This window comes from Bombina bombina, chromosome 8, assembly GCF_027579735.1.
Source record: "Bombina bombina isolate aBomBom1 chromosome 8, aBomBom1.pri, whole genome shotgun sequence".
In the NCBI taxonomy this organism is placed as follows: domain Eukaryota; kingdom Metazoa; phylum Chordata; class Amphibia; order Anura; family Bombinatoridae; genus Bombina; species Bombina bombina.
The window spans coordinates 224,150,727-224,173,453 of NC_069506.1; the positions used below are offsets into that span (position 1 = coordinate 224,150,727).

The 22,727-nt window shown below is 38.5% G+C and overlaps 1 protein-coding gene across 2 annotated transcripts in view; it reads left to right on the forward strand.

The window, feature by feature from the left end:
- Positions 1-22,727, forward strand: part of LOC128638958 (guanylate-binding protein 1) — a 124,211-nt gene that overhangs the window by 13,485 nt on the left and 87,999 nt on the right. For both annotated transcript variants that reach the window (XM_053691099.1, XM_053691100.1), the window contains exons 2-3: positions 400-617; positions 13,570-13,694. In XM_053691099.1, the coding sequence (XP_053547074.1) occupies positions 425-617; positions 13,570-13,694 (318 nt within the window). In that variant the 5' untranslated portion in view covers positions 400-424. The remainder of the gene's footprint in view (positions 1-399; positions 618-13,569; positions 13,695-22,727) is intronic.

A 22,727-nucleotide genomic window follows, 5' to 3' on the forward strand; every position in this document is an offset into this window, starting at 1 on the left:
TTTGCAGTTTGTTATCTGACAGATATAAATGTAGCAGGGTTAGGCTTGAAAAGTCTGCAATGTGCACTTCCAGTCCTCTGAAATTGAAAGCTAACAATTTCAGCCTTACACTATAAAAGCAGAATATATATATAAATTACATAACTAAACTAGTAAAATAACTAGGGAAAAAGGAATAGTTTAATTTTTTTACTAAAATGTCATTTAGTTTTACATGAAGTATAAAGTTAGGAAATAATATATTCCAATATATTGAACATTTAGTTTGAGTCTGAAAGGACTATTGAGACATTACATGATGTTTCTGCTACATTCTAAATTTGTGAACATTTTAAAAATATTTTGGTTAAAATAATTGAAATGATCAAATGATTTTTATCTACCTTGCTTTTTTTTTAGCATCTAAACAGACACTCCGTGCAAAATGGCTTCTAACCAATTCCAATCTGGTCCTGTTTGCCTCATCGAAAACACGGCAAATAATGACTTGCAGGTAAATCCTGCAGCTCTGGATATCTTGTCGCAGATTAACCAGCCTGTGGTTGTGGTGGCTATTGCTGGGTTTTACCGAACAGGAAAATCTTACCTCCTGAACAGACTGGCAGGAAGGACATCCGGTTAGTGTGCCATATTGATATATTAATGGCTCAGGGGATTATGCATTCCTTACTCAGATTTAGGGGATGCATTATTTTGTTTCAGAATCTAGACAAATACAAACTGTGAATATTGCATGCTCTAATATCTAAAGTTTTTTATGCTAAAGGTGATCATTGAGGGGATTACTCTAAATGTTGTTTCAATTACGGAATGACGGAAGTCCAAAGAAAAGTAAGATCTACTAGAATATGTTAAAATATATACTTAATTAAAGGGTACAATTTTTTTAATGTATTTCAGTGTATATATTGCTTGAGTTGATTTTTCAATTAGCTTGATTAGGATTTATTTTTTACCACATGGTTGTACAGGCAACCCCTGGACATCATTATATTCATAGCGTTTTTTTTTTTTCTCTAGATTCCAATAACTCACTCACTGGCCCCTATTTATAAAAGGTCTTGCGGACCTGATCCAATATTGCGGATCAGGTCCGCAAGACCTCGCTGAATGCGGAGAGCAATACGCTCTCCGTATTCAGCATTGCACCATCAGCTCACAAGAGCTGCTGGTGCAACGCCGCCCCCTGCAGACTCGCGGCCAATCGGCCGCCAGCAGGGAGGTGTCAATCAACCCGATCGGGTTGATTTCTGGTGATTCCTGTCCGCCTGCTCAGAGCAGGCGGACAGGGTTATGGAGCAGCGGTCTTTGTGACCGCTGCTTCATAACTGCTGTTTCTGGCGAGTCTGAAGACTCGCCAGAAACATGGGCCTACAAGCTCCATACGGAGCTTGTTAAATGGGCCCCACTGAGTTAACATCAAAACACATTTTTATCTTGTGCAGCTCACAAGACAGACCCCCTTACCAATTGGCACTGATCTGCATTCAGTTATACTTTTTTAGAGCTGTGTGTATGCTTTAAATATTTTTCAATAAAGGAACATATATTTTTTATGATGTCTTATTGCATGGCTGTGAGGATTCCAGTGTGAGGACTTTGGATTTACTGCATTACTAGTTGATAAGCCTGCCCAGAGGGCAGTCTATGTGCTAAAAATTCAACCCCCACAAGCTACAAAAAATAAAAAAGTTAAAATACAGAAAAAAATAAACAAAAGCTATTCAAAATACAATTAAACTAATACCCCTTTAGAAAAAAAGAAATCCCCCCAAAACACCCCCTAATCTAATACTAAACTACCAATTGTCCTATAGAAATCAGCTCTTTTACTCTGCGGTAATCATCTGTGGCGGCGTCGGCAGCAGTCCTCCTCTTCATCCAATGTCCATTGTATAGTGAATATTGAATGCAAAGTACCGCAATCAATTTGGGGTACCTTGCATTCCTTTTGGCTGAATTGTTCAAAACAGCCAATAGGATTAGAGTTACTGAAATCTTATTGGCTATTCAAATCAGCCAATACAATTTCAGTAGCTCTCATCCAATTGGCTGATTTTGAAAATTTCAGCCAGTAGGAATGCAAGGTACCCCAATAAATATGGGGTAACTTAAATTCAATCTTCAGTGTGCGGCGGACGATCGCATGAAGAGGAACCTCCAAGCCTTCGCCGCAGAGGATCGCCACATCTGGGAAGACCACTCCACCTTCGGTGTGGATGAAGATGATTGACCCGTCTGGAAGAAGACCTTCTCCGCCGGCCTGCTGAAACCGTGAGTACCTATTTGGGGCTTTAGTGTTAAGTTTTTGAATTTTTTTTTTAGATTCGGGTTTATTGGGCAATTTGCAAAAAGAGCTGAATGCCCTTTTAAGGGCAGTGAAAAAGAGTTGAATGTCCTTTTAAGGGCAATGCCCATACAAATGCCCCTTTAGGGGCAATGGGTAGTTTAGGTTTATTAGTGTTAGTTTTTTATTTTATTTTGAGGGGTTTAGTGGGTGAGGGGTTTTACTGTTAGGGGGGACTTTGTTTATTTTTAATGTAAAAGAGCTGATTTCTTTAGGACAATGCCCTACAAAAAGCCCTTTTAAAGAACCAGTCAACACAGTAGATTTGCATAATCAACACATGCAAGATAACAAGACAATGCAATAGCACTTAGTCTGAACTTCAAATGAGTAGTAGATTTTTTTTCTGACAATTTTAAAAGTTATGTCTTTTTCCACTCCCCCTGTACCATGTGACAGCCATCAGCCAATCACAAATGCATACACACTTATTCTTGCACATGCTCAGTAGGAGCTGGTGACTCAAAAAGTGTAAATATAAAAAGACCGTGCACATTTTTTTAATGGAAGTAAATTGGAAAGTTGTTTAAAATGGCTGCTCTATCTGAATAATGAAAGTTTAATTTTGATTGAGTGTCCCTTTAAGGGATATTGGTAGTTTATTCTTAGATTAGGGGGTGTTTTTATTTTGGGGGGGCTTTTTTATTTCAATAGGGATTAGGTTTAACTTTTTGATTTTGAATAGTGTTGTTTATTATTTTTTGTTATGTTAACCTTTTTTATTTTCTGTAATTTTAGATTAATGTAATTTTTTTATTTTAATTGTAATGTAGTATTTTAAAAAAAATATATAATTAAGGGGTTAATTTAGGGTGTGTTTGGTTAGGGGGCTTAGTCATTATTTTTTGCGTTGTGGGGGTTGGTGGTTTAGGAATTAATAGGTAAATTAGGTTTAATGCGTTGGAGGTTGGCGGATTTGGGGTTCATAGTTGTATTAGGTAGTTTGCGATGTGGTTGGCGTATTTAGGGGTTAATAAAAAAAAAATCTTAATACTTTGTACGGGCAGTTCATTTTTTTTTTTTTTAAATACTTATTGCGGACAGGAAGTATTTTTTTTCTTTTTAAAAATACTTATTGCAGGCGAGCAGTTTTTTTTTTTTATTACTTATTGCGGACGGTTAGGTTTTGTTTTTTTAAATGTTTTTTACTGTGGTTTAAATCAAGGCATACAAATACCAAATGTCATTTTACAGTAGATAAAGAAAGAACGTAAGCAATAATTGTGAAGCTAACGGCATATCTAAAACAGAGTCGACATGTTACAATTTTGTAGGACATGAGGCTGGAAAAGTAAGAACATTGTTTGCCAGATATAACTGTATACCTGCATAATTAGCTCATGAGGCCTCTCTTAGACCTCCCAGCACAGTATAATCTATAATGATAGAGTAGATAATCTGAAAATAGAAGAGACCACTCTTGGGTCTCCAAAGGAAAGACCACATGTTTTGTATAAAATTTAGGGGGATTATATAAATCATATACAAGTAAAATTGTGCACTATGAAGTAATAGTGATAAAAGTAAAAAATATATAACTACAGATATGGCATTTGAAAGCCTTGTACCTACACTGACGCATTAGTAAATTATCAGCAGGGAGAGGAGTATGGTGGATATAAGAAGGTTGTTTTCCTACATTAATTTAAGCGAACCTTATGACCTGTGCAGAAACTATATATGTAAAGCAGGCATCAGGAGCCCCACTATATGCGTAGGCTAGTGGGAGCAGATATCTCTAAGACAAGGTTGAGAAGTATAGCTATGAGGGGCACAGCTAAATATTTGAGGTGGGGTATGATCTGAGAGGCTGGTGCTTGGTAATTCTTAGTTTAACTAAATGAGCTAACTGTACCTAGATAATTCAAGTGGTAGGTAATATATACAATATATGGCTGTAGCTAGAAGTACAAACACTGATAAACAAAATTTTATAGTGGGGTAGGAAGGGGCGCTGAACCGCAATCTGGAAATGTATATAACTTAAGACCTTTGCATTAATTTATATTTAGTTGGGGTAGAGAATACCAATATTAAATCTTATATGAGGTGTGATGGTAAAATAAAATATAATAATCTTCTATCGTTTAGTTGGGGTAAAGAATACCAATAATAAGTTCAAGGTGTGATGATAAAATAAATTAGTATAATAATCTTCTATCTTTTCAGTGGTAATATATTGTGTGCTGCATAGAAAGCTACTTAGTGAAAGTGTTAATGAAAGTGTTAATCTTTTAGTTAGGGTAGATAATACCAATAATATGAGGTTCAGGTATGATGATAAAATTAAATAGTATAATAATCTTCTATCTTTTCAGTGATAATATAATGTGTGCTGCGTGGAAAGCTGCTTAGTGAAAGTGTTAATGAAAGTTAAAACATGCTCATTTCTCCTTGTTTATGTAAGGTAAAAAAAAAATATATATTAAATTAAATTGTGAGAGTAAATAGGTGTGAAATTAGTGTTAGAGCAGTAAGTTTAAAGTGACTCTATGTCACCAGGTAGATCTTCAGTGTATATAGTATACGTGCAGTATGGATGATAATTGTTGTAGTGAAAAGTAGGGGTGCAAAAAAATAAATATAGTTAAATATATTTGTGATTAAATTAGTACTGGGAACTAGGGATCCTCACAAGTTTTAGATTTTAGGTAAAAAATATGGATCCTAATTAAAAATGAGAAAAAAGGGATAGTATGCAGTTTAGTGTTATAATGTTAATTTATTAAGTAAGTTCATACTAAGAAATAAAAATTCCTTACAGACATTAATAGCAATAAAATATTAAACAGTAATGTTCTAAAAAAAATGAGATTCTAAAAACTTAATAACACCGGTGTTATAAATGCATTAAAAACTACAATTCTAATTTAAAACTACAATTCTGCTAGAAAAGACTCCAATAGCTGCTAATATGTTAGATGATGGGCATCTAATAAAGTGAAAACTAGTAGAGGCATAAGTTGATACAGTAACAATAAACCACTATAAATTGATAAGAGGAGTAAGTTTTCAAACACTAGTATGAATTAATATTGAAAACAATGATAAGCCTTTTCTGTGTTGGTAGTATGTAACAGGTGTTTCAAAGTGGTGTGTGTCTTATTAGACACAGTGTTGCAAGCTTTAATTAGAGGGCTTTCTCCAACATAGGTGTGTCCGGTCCACGGCGTCATCCTTACTTGTGGGATATTCTCTTCCCCAACAGGAAATGGCAAAGAGCCCAGCAAAGCTGGTCACATGATCCCTCCTAGGCTCCGCCTTCCCCAGTCATTCTCTTTGCCGTTGCACAGGCAACATCTCCACGGAGATGGCTTAGAGTTTTTTGGTGTTTAAATGTAGTTTTATTCTTCAATCAAGAGTTTGTTATTTTAAAATAGTGCTGGTATGTACTATTTACTCTGAAACAGAAAAGAGATGAAGATTTCTGTTTGTAAGAGGAAGATGATTTTAGCAACCGTTACTAAAATCGATGGCTGTTTCCACACAGGACTGTTGAGATGAAGTAACTTCAGTTGGGGGAAACAGTGGGCAGACTTTGCTGCTTGAGGTATGACACATTTCTAACAAGACTTGGTAATGCTGGAAGCTGTCATTTTCCCTATGGGATCCGGTAAGCCATTTTCTTAGTTTAAATATAAGAATAAAGGGCTTCACAAGGGCTTTAAAGACTGGTAGACATATTTCTGGGCTAATACGATTACTTTATTAGCATATTTAATAGATTATAACTTTGAAGGGTTATTTTAATCTTGGGAATTGCATTAAAAAAACGGCAGGCACTGTATTGGACACCTTTTTCACTGGGGGCCTTTGCTAGTCATAGGCAGAGCCTCATTTTCGCGCCACTAATGCGCAGTGGTTTTTGGAAAGCAAGGCATGCAGATGCATGTGTGAGGAGCTCGGATCCACTGAAAAAGCTTATTGAAGGCGTCATTTGGTATCGTATTCCCCTCTGGGCTTGGTTGGGTCTCAGCAAAGCAGATACCAGGGACTGTATAGGGGTTAAATGTAAAAACGGCTCCGGTTCCGTTATTTTACGAGTTAAAGCTTTCAAATTTGGTGTGCAATACTTTTAAGCCTTTATGACACTGTGGTGAAATTTTGGTGAATTTTGAACAATTCCTTCATACTTTTTCGCATATTCAGTAATAAAGTGTGTTCAGTTTAAAATTTAAAGTGACAGTAACGGTTTTATTTTAAAACGTTTTTTGTGCTTTGTTATCAAGTTTATGCCTGTTTAACATGTCTGAACAATCAGATAGACGATGTTCTGTATGTTCGGAAGTCAAGGTTCCTATCCATTTAAATATATGTGATGAATGTGATAAACAGAGTAGGGACAATGATGACTCTGATAATAATGGGGCCCAAAATGATTCCTTAAGTGAGGGGAGTAAGCATGGTATTGCATCATCTCCTTCTATGTCTACCCAAGTCTTGCCCACTCAGGAGGCCCCTAGTTCATCTAGTGCGCCAATCCTCCTTACTATGCAACAAATAACGGCTGTAATGGATAATTCTATTAAAAACATTTTAGCCAAAATGCCCACTTATCAGCGAAAGCGCGACTGCTCTGTTTTAGATACTGAAGAGCATGAGGACGCTAATGATAATGGTTCTGACACGCCCTTACACCAGTCTGAAGGGGCCAGGGAGGTTTTGTCTGAGGGAGAAATTTCAGATTCCGGAAAAATTTCTCAACAAGCTGAACCTGACGTTATTACATTCAAATTTAAATTGGAACATCTCCGCGCTCTGCTTAAGGAGGTGTTATCTACTCTGGATGATTGTGACAATTTGGTCATTCCAGAGAAATTATGTAAGATGGACAAGTTCCTAGAGGTCCCGGTGCCCCCCGAAGCTTTTCCTATACCCAAGCGGGTGGCGGACATTGTAAATAAAGAATGGGAAAGGCCCGGCATACCTTTTGTCCCTCCCCCTATATTTAAGAAATTATTTCCTATGGTCGACCCCAGGAAGGACTTATGGCAGACAGTCCCCAAGGTCGAGGGGGCGGTTTCTACTCTAAACAAACGCACTACTATCCCTATAGAAGATAGTTGTGCTTTTAAAGATCCTATGGATAAAAAATTAGAGGGTTTGCTTAAAAAGATGTTTGTTCAGCAAGGTTACCTTCTACAACCAATTTCATGCATTGTTCCTGTCACTACAGCAGCGTGTTTCTGGTTCGAAGAACTAGAAAAGTCGCTCAATAAAGAATCTTCTTATGAGGAGGTTATGGACAGAGTTCAAGCACTTAAATTGGCTAACTCTTTTACCTTAGACGCCACTTTGCAATTAGCTAGATTAGCGGCGAAAAATTCAGGTTTTGCTATTGTGGCGCGCAGAGCGCTTTGGCTAAAGTCTTGGTCAGCGGATGTGTCCTCCAAGAATAAATTGCTTAACATCCCTTTCAAGGGGAAAACGCTGTTTGGCCCTGACTTGAAAGAGATTATTTCAGACATCACTGGGGAAAAGGGCCACGCCCTTCCTCAGGATAGGCCTTTCAAGGCTAAAAATAAACCAAATTTTCGTCCCTTTCGCAGAAACGGACCAGCCTCAAATTCTACATCCTCTAAGCAAGAGGGTAATACTTCTCAAACCAAGCCAGCCTGGAGACCGATGCAAGGCTGGAACAAAGGTAAGCAGGCCAAGAAGCCTGCTACCGCTACTAAGACAGCATGAGATGTTGGCCCCCGATCCGGGTCCGGATCTGGTGGGGGGCAGACTCTCTCTCTTCGCTCAGGCTTGGGCAAGAGATGTTCAGGATCCTTGGGCGCTAGAAATAGTTTCTCAAGGTTATCTCCTGGAATTCAAGGAACTACCCCCAAGGGGAAGGTTCCACAGGTCTCAATTGTCTTCAGACCAAATAAAAAGACAGGCATTCTTACATTGTGTAGAAGACCTGTTAAAAATGGGAGTGATTCATCCTGTTCCATTAGGAGAACAAGGGATGGGGTTTTACTCTAATCTGTTCATAGTTCCCAAAAAAGAGGGAACATTCAGACCAATTTTGGATCTCAAGATCCTAAGCAAAATGGAAACCATTCGGACAATTCTTCCTACCATCCAGGAAGGTCAATTCATGACCACGGTGGATTTAAAGGATGCGTATCTACATATTCCTATCCACAAGGAACATCATCGGTTCCTAAGGTTCGCCTTTCTGGACAAGCATTACCAGTTTGTGGCACTTCCATTCGGATTAGCCACTGCTCCAAGAATTTTCACAAAGGTACTAGGGTCCCTTCTTGCGGTGCTAAGGCCAAGGGGCATTGCAGTAGTACCTTACTTGGACGACATACTGATTCAAGCGTCGTCTCTGCCACAAGCAAAGGCTCATACATTGTCCTAGCCTTTCTCAGATCTCACGGGTGGAAAGTGAACGTAGAAAAAAGTTCTCTATTCCCGTCAACAAGAGTTCCCTTCTTGGGAACAATAATAGACTCCTTAGAAATGAAGATTTTTCTGACAGAGGCCAGAAAATCAAAACTTCTAAGCTCTTGTCAAGTACTTCATTCTGTTCTTCTTCCTTCCATAGCGCAGTGCATGGAAGTAATAGGTTTGATGGTTGCGGCAATGGACATAGTTCCTTTTGCGCGAATTCATCTAAGACCATTACAACTGTGCATGCTCAGACAGTGGAATGGGGATTATACAGACTTGTCTCCGACGATCCAAGTAGATCAGAGGACCAGAGATTCACTCCGTTGGTGGCTGACCCTGGACAACCTGTCACAAGGGATGAGCTTCCGCAGACCAGAGTGGGTCATTGTCACGACCGACGCCAGTCTGGTGGGCTGGGGCGCGGTCTGGGAACCCCTGAAAGCTCAGGGTCTATGGTCTCGGGAAGAATCTCTTCTCCCGATAAACATTCTGGAACTGAGAGCGATATTCAATGCTCTCAAGGCTTGGCCTCAACTAGCAAAGGCCAAATTCATAAGGTTTCAATCAGACAACATGACGACTGTTGCATATATCAACCATCAGGGGGGAACAAGGAGTTCCCTGGCGATGGAAGAAGTGACCAAAATAATTCAATGGGCGGAGATTTACTCCTGCCACTTGTCTGCAATCCACATCCCAGGAGTGGAAAATTGGGAAGCGGATTTTCTGAGTCATCAGACATTTCATCCGGGGGAGTGGGAACTCCATCCGGAAATCTTTGCCCAAATAACTCAATTATGGGGCATTCCAGACATGGATCTGATGGCGTCTCGTCAGAACTTCAAGTTCCTTGCTACGGGTCCAGATCCAGGGATCCCAAGGCGACTCTAGTAGATGCACTAGTAGCGCCCTGGACCTTCAACCTAGCTTATGTATTCCCACCGTTTCCTCTCATTCCCAGGCTGGTAGCCAGGATCATTCAGGAGAGGGCTTCGGTGATCTTGATAGCTCCTGCGTGGCCACGCAGAACTTGGTATGCAGACCTGGTGAATATGTCATCGGCTCCACCATGGAAGCTACCTTTGAGACAGGACCTTCTTGTTCAAGGTCCGTTCGAACATCCGAATCTGGCCTCACTCCAACTGACTGCTTGGAGATTGAACGCTTGATTTTATCAAAGCGTGGGTTCTCAGATTCTGTCATTGATACTCTTGTTCAGGCTAGAAAGCCTGTAACTAGAAAAATTTACCATAAAATTTGGAAAAAATATATCTGTTGGTGCGAATCTAAAGGATTCCCATGGAATAAGATTAAAATTCCTAAGATTCTCTCCTTTCTTCAAGAGGGTTTGGAGAAAGGATTATCTGCAAGTTCCTTGAAGGGACAGATTTCTGCTTTATCTGTTTTACTTCACAAAAAGCTGGCGGCTGTGCCAGATGTTCAAGCCTTTGTTCAGGCTCTGGTTAGAATCAAGCCTGTTTACAAACCTTTGACTCCTCCTTGGAGTCTCAATTTAGTTCTTTCAGTTCTTCAAGGGGTTCCGTTTGAACCCTTACATTCCGTAGATATTAAGTTATTATCTTGGAAAGTTTTGTTTTTGGTTGCAATTTCTTCTGCTAGAAGAGTTTCAGAGTTATCTGCTCTGCAGTGTTCTCATCCTTATCTGGTGTTCCATGCAGATAAGGTGGTTTTGCGTACTAAACCTGGTTTTCTTCCGAAAGTTGTTTCTAACAAAAATATTAACCAGGAGATAGTTGTGCCTTCTTTGTGTCCGAATCCAGTTTCAAAGAAGGAATGTTTGTTACACAATTTGGATGTAGTTCGTGCTCTAAAATTCTATTTAGAGGCTACAAAGGATTTCAGACAAACATCTTCTTTGTTTGTTGTTTATTCTGGTAAAAGGAGAGGTCAAAAAGCAACTTCTACCTCTCTCTCTTTTTGGCTTAAGAGCATCATCCGATTGGCTTATGAGACTGCCGGACGGCAGCCTCCTGAAAGAATCACAGCTCACTCCACTAGGGCTGTGGCTTCCACATGGGCCTTCAAGAACGAGGCTTCTGTTGATCAGATATGTAAGGCAGCGACTTGGTCTTCACTGCACACTTTTACCAAATTTTACAAATTTGATACTTTTGCTTCTTCGGAGGCTATTTTTGGGAGAAAGGTTTTGCAAGCCGTGGTGCCTTCCATCTAGGTGACCTGATTTGCTCCCTCCCATCATCCGTGTCCTAAAGCTTTGGTATTGGTTCCCACAAGTAAGGATGACGCCGTGGACCGGACACACCTATGTTGGAGAAAACAGAATTTATGCTTACCTGATAAATTACTTTCTCCAACGGTGTGTCCGGTCCACGGCCCTCCCTGGTTTTTTAATCAGGTCTGATGAATTATTTTCTCTAACTACAGTCACCACGGTATCATATGATTTCTCCTATGCATATTCCTCCTTTACGTCGGTCGAATGACTGGGGAAGGCGGAGCCTAGGAGGGATCATGTGACCAGCTTTGCTGGGCTCTTTGCCATTTCCTGTTGGGGAAGAGAATATCCCACAAGTAAGGATGACGCCGTGGACCGGACACACCGTTGGAGAAAGTAATTTATCAGGTAAGCATAAATTCTGTTTTTCCTAGCATAGGTTGATACAGTAACAATAAACCATTGCAGATTGATAAGTATAGTTAGCTTTCATACACCAGTATGAACCAATGGTAAAAACAATGATAAGCCTTTTCTGTATTCATAGTCTGTAATGAGTGTTTTCAAAATGCTGTGTGTCTTATTAAACACAGTGTTGCAAGCTTTAATTAGAGGGCTTTTCCTAGCAGGTGTTTACCCACAGTCTTTCCTTTTTTTGTAGTTCCTTTAAAAGTTTCCAATTAGAGATGTCACACAGTACCTTTATATATAAAAAACGCTCCTCCGTGTATTCTTACTTTTCCTGTCAGTGTTTGATATATCAGCTGTCCGGTTTGGCAATAGAGTCACGTGGGTTCTTTGTGACTAATCAGAGGTTCTCCTTGTTTAAATTCAGTGCGCGCACTTCATTCCTTTTAAATATTTTTCAGTATGTGGCTCCTCTCGCTGTACATTAACTAACAGGGATTTCTTATTTCAAACCTCCTGTTAGAGACAACGGTCCTGGGTGCCAAGTTTGTCTGTAGCTGTAGGGCGGATCAACGCGTATCGGCAACAGAGCCTTTTTCAAGATGCCCATCAGCTTACTGTGGTAGCCTTTTAAACTCTTGTTTCAGTAGGTGGAGCGTATTGTGGGAGGGAGTGTTAACTCCTATGTTGCCAGACATAATGTGATTCACCTCTGAAAGCTAGTATCGTACTGGAATTAGTATTGTTAAGGCTTCATTCTTTTGTGAGGTTATTAGATTACTGTCATTGTTAAAAGGTTCATTTCTGGTGTTGGCTTCCTCGTAATGAAATTTCTAAAAAAAAATAAAATAATTGAATACATATGTATAAAACATTAAAAATGTATCCCAAAAAAATTGAATATTTAGAAATACATACATTCATGTTAAGAGTTAACTGTAATACATTAGGGTTATATCCCAATTTTAAAAAATTAAAAACCTGGACTAAGTTATAACTGTTCTCGCTTCATCCTTTGTTAAAGGATAATATACCATTCTTACTTAATCATTTGTACCAAGTGATAAAGTATCATACTAGATTTAATATTAATAGGACGTCATTCCTTTTGTTGGATGAAAGTCCAACTAGTCCTTTGTTAAAAAATAACATACTATTCTCACTTTATCATTTGTTAAAAGACAGTATAAACTGTAGATGATTAATACTGTATGATGGGTTGGTTACTTTTACTTTAATAGAGATCTTATTTTATTATATGATGGGTTAGTTTCCTTTACTTAGTAAAAATCTTGTTTAGAGTTGTGTTTAGATTCCTAGACTTAATTGTCACTTAGTGAAAAAAGGAAAAAGATTGAATACATATTTATAAAGCAATAAAATGTATACTAAAATATTCAAATATGGAAATTACATGCATTCATGTTAGGAGTTAACTATAATACATTAGGATTATATCCCCATTTTTAAAATATAAACATGGACTAAGTCTTACTGTTCTCACTTCATCCTTTGTTAAAGGATATTATACCATTCTTACTTAATCATTTGTACCGGGTGATAAAGTGTCCTGATAGAGTTAATATTAGTAGGACTTCATTCTTTTTGTTGTGTAAAACTCCAATGTGGAGAAGTAATTTTTGTGTTTGTTTCAGAATAAGTGCTATTTTAAAAAAAGATTGGAAAGAATAAATAAATATGTTTTTAAAAAAAAAAAAAAAAAAAAAAATATATATATATATATATATATAAATACTGATGTTAGGGGTAAGCTATAGTAACATTAAGATTACCCTATCGATAAACAAAATGTTGTAACAGCACCCTGAACATAAGAAGTCATGATCGCTGCAACAAGAACTTATTATAAAACAAGCACGGTATGATCTGCTTAGAGCTACAACATTTCTAAATGGGTCAGTGAGCTGTGTATGGATGAAACTAACGTAGGATAGTTAGGTATTTTTTAATACTTTGCGGGCAGTTATTTTTTTCCGTAATGCTCTGTTTGCCTTCCCTGCATCCCAGTGGATTTTCCTGGGGCCATTTTCGGAACCCACCTGGATGCAGCTTCGCGGCCAACATTCCTTTGAGGATGCGTGCACAACTGCCGCTGACGACAGACGCATTACAAACACGATTATAGTATAGATAGGACATAATGTTTATCACAATAAAAAGGACTAAATCAAGAGATTGAAGAAGAGTGCTCTGTTTTTCATTTCAGGTTTTGCTCTGGGTTCTACTGTTGAGTCAAAGACTAAAGGGATCTGGATGTGGTGTGTTCCTCATCGCAATCCAAAACTAACCTTGGTGCTGCTCGACACTGAAGGTCTAGGGGATGTGAATAAGGTAACCTAATAGTGTTATAAGGCCAAAGAGTAGCAAGAACTGAATATTATATTTATGACATATGGTATGTTTATGTGATTGATAAAAAAAAATATTTGAATCACACAATCCTACAGTTTCATTTTTAGAAGTGTTCAGTGTATTTCAACTCACATTCTTTAAAACAGAGTGCAAGGAGTTAAGGCTTCTTTTAAATTCAATATTTATGTTATTCAATTATTTTAGGTGCACTTGCACGCAGTTTTCTAAAGAACTTGGCAGTTAGGATGTTTCAAATATCTTGGAGAACTAATTGCAGTTCTTGTGTGGATTTAGGCAACAAGAGCTTGGATAGAACATCTGAAAACCCCTGTCTGCCTTAATTTCTGTCTGAGAGAGACCTTGATGATGCAGTACCTTGTGTCTTATTGTGCTCAGTCTTGCCATAGTGTATGACTTTGACATTAGCAACCTCATCTTGTTACACTGCTGTTTCTGTTTCAGTTAATAATCGTGTTTCAACCTATATATTAAATTGATGATCATTAGCAGCTATTCGTTATAATTGTTTAATTATGCACTAGACTATATGCCTACAAAATCCCTGACTTTGTGAAAGTGTACCTAGAAGAATGAATGCTGTTTTAAAGGCAAGGGGTGGTTACACCAAATATCGATTTGATTTAGTTTTTCTTCTGTTCACTCACTTTGCATTAATAGACTCATATTTTAGAAAGCATTCTGCTTTCATAAACACAGCTTATAATTTTGCACGGTTCATAAATGAAGCAATACATTCAAAGGAAAATCTCATTAAAGGGATAATAAACCCAAATCTTTCCTTTAAAGATTTAGATAGAGCATGCAATAGTAAGCAACTTTCTAATTTACTCCTACTATCAATTTTTTTTCATTCTCTTGCTATCTTTATTTAAAAAGCAGGAATTTAAAGATTAGGAGCCAGACCAGTTTAGGTTCAGCACCATGGATAGCACTTGCTTATTGGTGGCTACATTTAGCAAACCAATAAACAAGCCTAACCCAGGTTCTCAACCAAAAATGGGCCTGCTCTTAAAGGGACACTCAGGTTAAATTAAATTTTCATGATTCAGTTACAGCATGTCATTTTAAACAACTTTCCAATTTACTTCCATTAAAAAAAATGTGCAGTCTTTTATATTTACAATTTTTGAGTCACCAGATCCTACTGAGCATGTGCAAGAATTCACAGACTATACGTATATGCATTTGTGATTGGCTGATTGCTATCACATGGTACAAGAGGAGTGGAAATATACATAACTTTGAAATTTGTTATAAAAAAAACTACTACTCATTTGAAGTTCAGACTAAGTGCTATTGCATTGTCTTGTTATCTTGCATTTGTTGATTTTGCAAATCGAATGTGTTGATTGGTCCATTAAGCTTTAAATTCCTGCTTTTGAAATAAAGATAGCAAGAGAATGAAGAAAAAGTAATAATAGGAGTAAATTGGAAAGTTGCTTAAAATTGCATGCTCTATCTGAATCATTAAAGAAAAAAGTTTGAGTTTAGTGTCCCTTTAAGGCAACAGAAGAATTAGCAACAATCTTTTCTAAAATTTGAAAAGTTTTAAAGGGACAGTCTGGTCAAAATGTAAACACACATAGCTGAATTACATCTTTGAATAGAAACATATTTGCAATATACATGTGTCGGCAAAAATGCTTCTAGTAAAACGTATCACTGTTTTCTCTGCACGTGCATGTAAAGCATTGCTAGATATTATCAGTGCACCAGCATTTTAAATACTTCAGCTGCTCAGAGCGCCAGTGAGGCTTGTATTATATCAGCCATTAACAAAATCAGTCATCACCAGAAGATACAAGCACCTTAGGCTCTCTAAGCAATCGCTGTGTTTAAATTTTATTAGAATAATTTTTGCTAATAAATGTATGCTACAAGAATGCTTTTATTCAACAAATTTTGATTGCAATGACTCTTTAAGTAAATTAAGTTGAGTAAAAGGGGCAAAACATGGAACAAACATGTTTTTTATTAACATTTTCTGTATAATAGTTTTAATCCAACACAATATGTCAGGGTCAAATTACTAAACTACTGTGTGTTCTGTACCAGCTATAACCCTTCTCTTGTGTTAAATGTATCTTCACATGCCTTAAAACGAACCAATGCCTTAAAACGAACCAAGAGTCGCACTGTTGTTGTCAGCTCTTAAGAAGGTGATCTACAAACAGCTGGACTCTTAAGCTTACATGCTTGGGGGGTTCAGGGGATAGCAATGGAGGAGAGGAACTTGTATAAAGAAAGGTTAGTGTAGGTTGTATGCATCCCTGAACAGTAGAGTCTTTAGGGAGCACTTGAAGCTTTCAAAACTAGAGGAGAGTCCTGTGGATCGAGGCAGAGAGTTCCACAAGATGGGAGCCAGTCCGGAAAAGTCCTGTAAACGGACTGTGAGGAGGTAACAAGAGAGGAGGAGAGTAGGAGGTCATGAACAGAGCAAAGGGGATGGAAGAGAGAATATCTGGAGACAAGGTCTGAGATATAGGGGGGAGGACTGTAGTTGAGGGCTTTGTATGTCAGAGTGAGAATTTTGTGTTTAATCCTAGAGGCAAGAGGAAGCCAGTGAAGGGATTGGCAGAGAGGTGCAGCAGATGAAGAGCGACATGTAAGGAAGATGAGCCTGGCAGAGGCATTTATTATGGATTGTAAAGGAGCTAGGCAGCAGCTGGGGAGACCAGAGAGGACAGAGTTGCAGTAATCAAGATGGGAAAGGATGAGAGAGTGGATTCAAATCTTAGTTGTTTCTTGTGTAAGGAAATGTCTAATTTTAGAGATGTTTTTAAGGTGGGAGCGGCAGGCTTTAGCCAAGGACTGAATGTGAGGAGTGAAAGAAAGAGCTGAGTCAAATGTGACCCCAAGACATTGTGCATGCGGGGTAGGGGTAATGATGGAGTTCTTGACAGTTAAAAAGAGATTGGGGTGGAGATTTTGGAAGAAGGGGGTAAAATAAGGAGCTCAGTTTTGGAGAGATTTAGCTTGAGGTAGTGAGAGGACATCCAGAAATAGATGTGACAGGTAGGAAGAGAACCACGAGAGGGCTGTGTCACAAATGCCAAAGGATTGGAGGGTTTGGAGCAAAAGAGGGTGGTCAACAGTATCAAAGGCTGTGGACAGATCAATAAGGATAAGCAGAGATAAGTGGCCTTTTGATTTTTGTAACCTTAACGATTTCTGTCTCTGTGGAGTGATGGGGACAAAATCCAGATTGCAGTGGGTCAAGGAGGGAGTTTAATGTAAGGAAATGGCATAGGTGTGCATATACTAGCTTTTCAAGAAGCTTTGAGGCAAGAGGGAGGAGGTAAATAGGGCGGTAGTTGGATGGGGAGGTTGGATCAAGGGAAGGTTGTTTGAGGATAGGTGTGACCAGTGCATGTTTCAGAGATGAGGGAAATATACTGGTTCTGAGGGAGAGGTTGAAAATGTGTGTGAGTCTAGGGGTAAGGGTAGAAGAGAGGGAGGAGAGTAGCTGTGAAGGGATAGGATCAAAGGGACAGGTAGTGAGCAGAGAGCACAGTTTAAGTGTAGAAACTTCTTCCTCAGTAACAGGGGAAAAAGAGCTAAGTTTAAGGCTATGTGGGTTGTGGTTTATTGCGAGCGTTTGAGGGGGTGAGAGAATGGAAGTATGTTGAGAGCTCTGATGGAGTCGATTTTGTTATTGAAGTGGCTGGCAAAGTCTTGAGCTGACAGAGAAGTTGTATAAAGAGGTGGGGGTGGGCAGAGAAGAGTATTGAATGTGGAGATCAGACGTTTTGGGTTTGAAGAAAAAGTAGAGATAAGAGTAGAGAAGTAATGTTGCTTATAGAGATTAAGGCCAGAATAGTAGGAGTTCAAGATGAATTTGTAATGAAGAAAATCAGCTGAACTCCAAGATTTTCTCCAGTGCCGCTCAACAGTATAGGAACATATGTGTAGGTAGCGTGTCAGAGGAGTATCCCAGGGCTGGGGATGAATGTTTGATTTCTGAGTTATGGTAAGAGGGGCCAGATTGTCAAGGACAGATGTAAGGGTGGAATTATAGTGGCAGATAGATTGGTCAGGGCAGGAAAAGGAGGAGAAGGATGAGAGGAGAAGTTCGAGGGAATTAGCAAGATGTTGCTGATCTAATGACATAATGCTTCTGTTAAGTTTGGTGTGAGGAGTAGAAGGAGGGAGTTGTAGGAAGGGATTATATGTTGCAAGTGAAGAGATGGTGGTCAGAAAGAGGAAAAGGGGAGTTTGTGCATTGATAGCAAAAGATCAGGTCAAGGGAGTGACCATCTTTGTGAGTGGTAGAATCAGTCCATTGTGACAAACCGAAAGAGGAAGTGAGTTGCAGAATTTGTTTTGCAGAGGAGGCAGTGGGATTGTCAATAGGGATGTTGCAGTTGCCAAGAATGAGGCCAGGGGTGTCTGAGGAAAGGAAATAAGGTAGCCAGGCAGCCAAGTGATCTAGAAATTGAGTTGAGGAGCCAGGGGGTCAGTATATGACTCCAACACATATAGAGAGGGAGAGAATAAGCAAATCATGTGGGTTTCGAATAAGGAAAATGTGAGGGAAAAGATGGGTTGTATTTGTTGAAAAGTGCAACGAGGGGAAAGTAAAATACCTACACCACCTTCTTGTCTATTACCAGACCTAGGAGTGTGGCTAAAGTGGAGACCCTCATGTGACAGAGCAGCAGTGGATGCTGTGTCTGGGGGAGAGAGCCAGGTTTCTGTTAGGGCCAGAAGGTTGAGGGAGCGAGCGATAAAGAGGTCATGTATAGAAGTGAGCTTGTTGCAAACAGAGCGAGAGTTCCAGAGTGCACAAGTTAAAGGGGTAGTGACTTTAGATGCAAGAGGAATGTGAGTAAGGTTGCCAGAGTTTTGTTTTTTGAGTCTATGGAACGGTACACATGGATGTGCATGGCTAGGAAGTTGTTTGGGACCAGCATTAGGGGAGATGTCACCAGTAGTTAGTAAAAGCAAGAGGGAGAGTGACATGAGATGAGATACAGATTTGCAGTAATGACACTGTTTTTCAGACAAGGTGCGGGGGGTGGGGATAGTGTTTAGGAATAGGTAAAGTTCATAAGTACAAAAGTAAGGTGAGTTTAAGAGAGATGGGCTAATGAACAGCAGGTGGAGAGGGAGAAGGGGTAATTGAATAATGCAGTTTGTTATAGAGACAAGCGGTAGCAAATGGAATATGAATATATTGAGCATTTTTACAACAAGTGGGAACCAATTAAAGACATAAGACACAGTATTACAGCAACAATTGCATAAGGAATAGAGACATAAAACATAATATAACAAAAGTACTTGCCTTGTATCTTTCCAAATCCTTGTTCAATTCTCGTATAATTTTTTTCTTAATGCCTCAAAACAAAATGTGAGCATATGTTGTTGTAACAATGCACACTGTCCAGGCAATGCACAACCCAAGCTAATGTTAAATATATTGGCAGTGAAGTCAGCTGTGCCCACTAAATTACTTGATTGATAAATCAAAGACAAATTAAAGGCCAATTGGAAAGTTAGATTCTGGTCTGGTCAGGGTGAGATGTTAAGTAAACAGACAATAAAATTTGGAGGAGGTTGAAACTATGGCATACGACAGCTATAAATTTAAGAATAATAGCAAGTATTAATAAGGATTGAACATCTGTTTAGCGCTGCAGAATCTGTTGGCGCTCTACAAATAACCGATAATAATAATAACATCACATGGCAATTAACAAAACATTAGAAGTAAGACATTGGATAACATTACAACAAATGCAGGACTAAATTAACAACCTAAAATTATTTGCTCAATATAAATATACACATACCAAAAGAGAGACAGGAGAGGAAAAAAACACCAGAGTGCAGTGAGTAGTTTGCAGATTGACAGGGACTCTATTCACGTACCAAAAGAGAGTTACAGGAGAGGAAAAAACACCAGAGTGCAGTGAATAGTTTGCAAATTGACAGGGTCTCTATTCACATACCAGAAGAGAGTTACAGGAGAGGAAAAAACACCAGAGTGCAGTGAGTAGTTTGCAGATTGACAGGAACTCTATTCACGTACCAAAAGAGAGTTACAGGAGAGGAAAAAACACCAGAGTGCAGTGAGTAGTTTGCAGATTGACAGGGACTCTATTCACGTACCAAAAGAGAGACAGGAGAGGAAAAAAACACCAGAGTGCAGTGAATAGTTTGCAAATTGACAGGGTCTCTATTCACGTACCAGAAGAGAGTTACAGGAGAGGAAAAAACACCAGAGTGCAGTGAGTAGTTTGCAGATTGACAGGGACTCTATTCACGTACCAAAAGAGAGTTACAGGAGAGGAAAAAACACCAGAGTGCAGTGAGTAGTTTGCAGATTAACAGGGACTCTATTCACGTACCAAAAGAGAGACAGGAGAGGAAAAAAACACCAGAGTGCAGTGAATAGTTTGCAAATTGACAGGGTCTCTATTCACGTACCAGAAGAGAGTTACAGGAGAGGAAAAAACACCAGAGTGCAGTGAGTAGTTTGCAGATTGACAGGGACTCTATTCACGTACCAAAAGAGAGACAGGAGAGGAAAAAAACACCAGAGTGCAGTGAGTAGTTTCTATTCACGTACCTGAAAGCAGAAGATAATAGGGTTAGCTTGATGTAGTGTGCATTTCTTTAGCAGATGTCAGTAGGCAGCATGTTGTCTTAATAAGCAGCACTGTGGTGAGTACTGAGTATAATTCTTGTATAATTATTTTCTTAAAGGACCAGTCAACACTAGATTTGCATAATCAACAAATGCATGATACGAAGACAATGCAATAGCACTTAGTCTGAACTTCAAATGAGTAGTAGATTTTTCTTAAATAAATTGCAAAGTTATGTCTATTTCTACTCCCCTTGTACCATGTGACAGCCATCAGCCAATCACAAATGCATATACGTATATGCTGTGAATTATTGCACATGCTCAGTAGGAGTTGGTGACTCAAAAAGTGTAAATATAAAAAGACTGTGCACATTTTGTTAATGGAAGTAAATTGGAAAGTTGTTTAAAATTGCATGCTGTATCTGAAGCATGAAATTTAATTTTGACTTTAGTGTCCCTTTAATGCCTCACTTATAAAATGTTCACATCAAAAACGTGAACATATGTTGTTGTAACAATGCACACAGCCCAAGCTAATGTTAATTAATTTGAAAGTGTGTCTATAAACAAGGATTAAAATAAAGATATAAGAACAATTTAACAAATAATTACTTCTTTAAAAAAACTGATTTAACTGACATAGAGTTCACAATCTATCTATCGGCTGAGGCCTTTTGGCTCTAATTTTTAATATAACTAGAAAAAAAAACAATGAAAGCACTAAGTCTCTCTAGGGGGCACTAGATCCTAAATAGTAACAATATATATGTGTCAATATGGGCATAAAAATATGGTATATATCAAATATCAATGAATATATATAACAAAAAATGCAAACAGTCTTATACAGATATTCTATCACAAAAATGCTAATGATGTACAAACACCCAAAAAACTAAATATCAGACAATATCAACGGATGATAAGCGTGATCTAAAGAGCCCTGTATACAGATGGGAGAAAGAGTACTATGTAATATATACTTATGATACTAAAAAAGCCCTAGGACTCTTTTTTTTCTCTCCTTTTTTCCTTCTTTGGAGCTCCTTTAGAGATGCACAATCCAGATGCAGCTCCTCTCTTACTTCACAACAAAGTAATAAGAATCCTAGACAACCTAAGCAGAGGGCGCTTCATGTGCATATAAGTTTACAAATGGACAGTGTATTGTAATAGGCGTAGGGTACTCACAATATACAGCAGCACTCTGGTAAAAGCGTTCTGGAGACTCTCAGTGCTCCAGCTCACTGGTAATCAGCTCCCTCCAAAGGGTCAAATAGGCAGGATTTAACACAAATGGACCATAGGCGTGTGTTAAAATATTCAAAGATTTTTTAATAAAAACTGTTTTCAGGATAAAACAATTATTTAAAATGAGGGGTTGAAAGATTCCATCAGAGCCCCCTATAAATTGCAACGCGTTTCTCCGCTGGCACAGCGGTTTCCTCAGGCACGATACCATTTTTTTTTTCTATGGTCCATTTGTGTTAAATCCTGCCTATTTGACCCTTTGGAAGGAGCTGATTACCATCGTGCAGTGAGCTGGAGCACTGAGAGTCTCCAGAACGCACCTACCAGCGCAACAGAGTGCAGCTGTATATTGTGAGTACCCTGTACGCCTATTACAATACACTGTCCATTTGTAAACTTATATGCACATGAAGCGCCCTCTGCTTTGTTTGTCTAGGATTCTTATAATTTTTAATATGCTGCAATTATAATAACGTGTTTTTGGTTCTTTCCCGCATTCACAAATGTGTTTTTAGATTAGCGCTGCGGAATCTGTTGGCGCTCTACAAATAACAGATAATAATAATAATAAATTGCTAAAAGCCCTATTTCTTCTATAGGGCTATAAAGTTTTTGACTGTCACAATCCATTTTCGAGTAACTTTTCAACAACTATTTGAGCGCAGTTTGGGTTTTTCAAATCCAATACTACCAGGCACTTAATAAGTCCTCAAAAACGCCTTTTGAACAACTTTGCAACTATTTTAAGGCTTTTTGGAAACAATGTATCCTGCACATGTGCAAAACTCTTTTAAATGGCCATAAGAAACATTGTATAGGTCTACTAACATACATAGGCCTCTATTTATCAAAGTCTGGCGGACCTGATCCGACAGTGCGGATCAAGTCCGCCAGACCTCGCTGAATGCGGAGAGCAAAATGGCATGTTTTTATTTTTTTTAATTTAATATTTGATTGAATGTCACACTTGTACTGTTGGGTTTGTCAATGTCACTAACAGTACTGGTGTCTTCATAACCAGGTTTTAAAAGGTGATTGCACAATTGTGACATTCATAGAAATCTATTGTAATCCATTTTCATCCGCCCAAATGCTAAACCATTTGATTGTTGCCATGATGGGCGGGCTAGACACAATTTTTATTT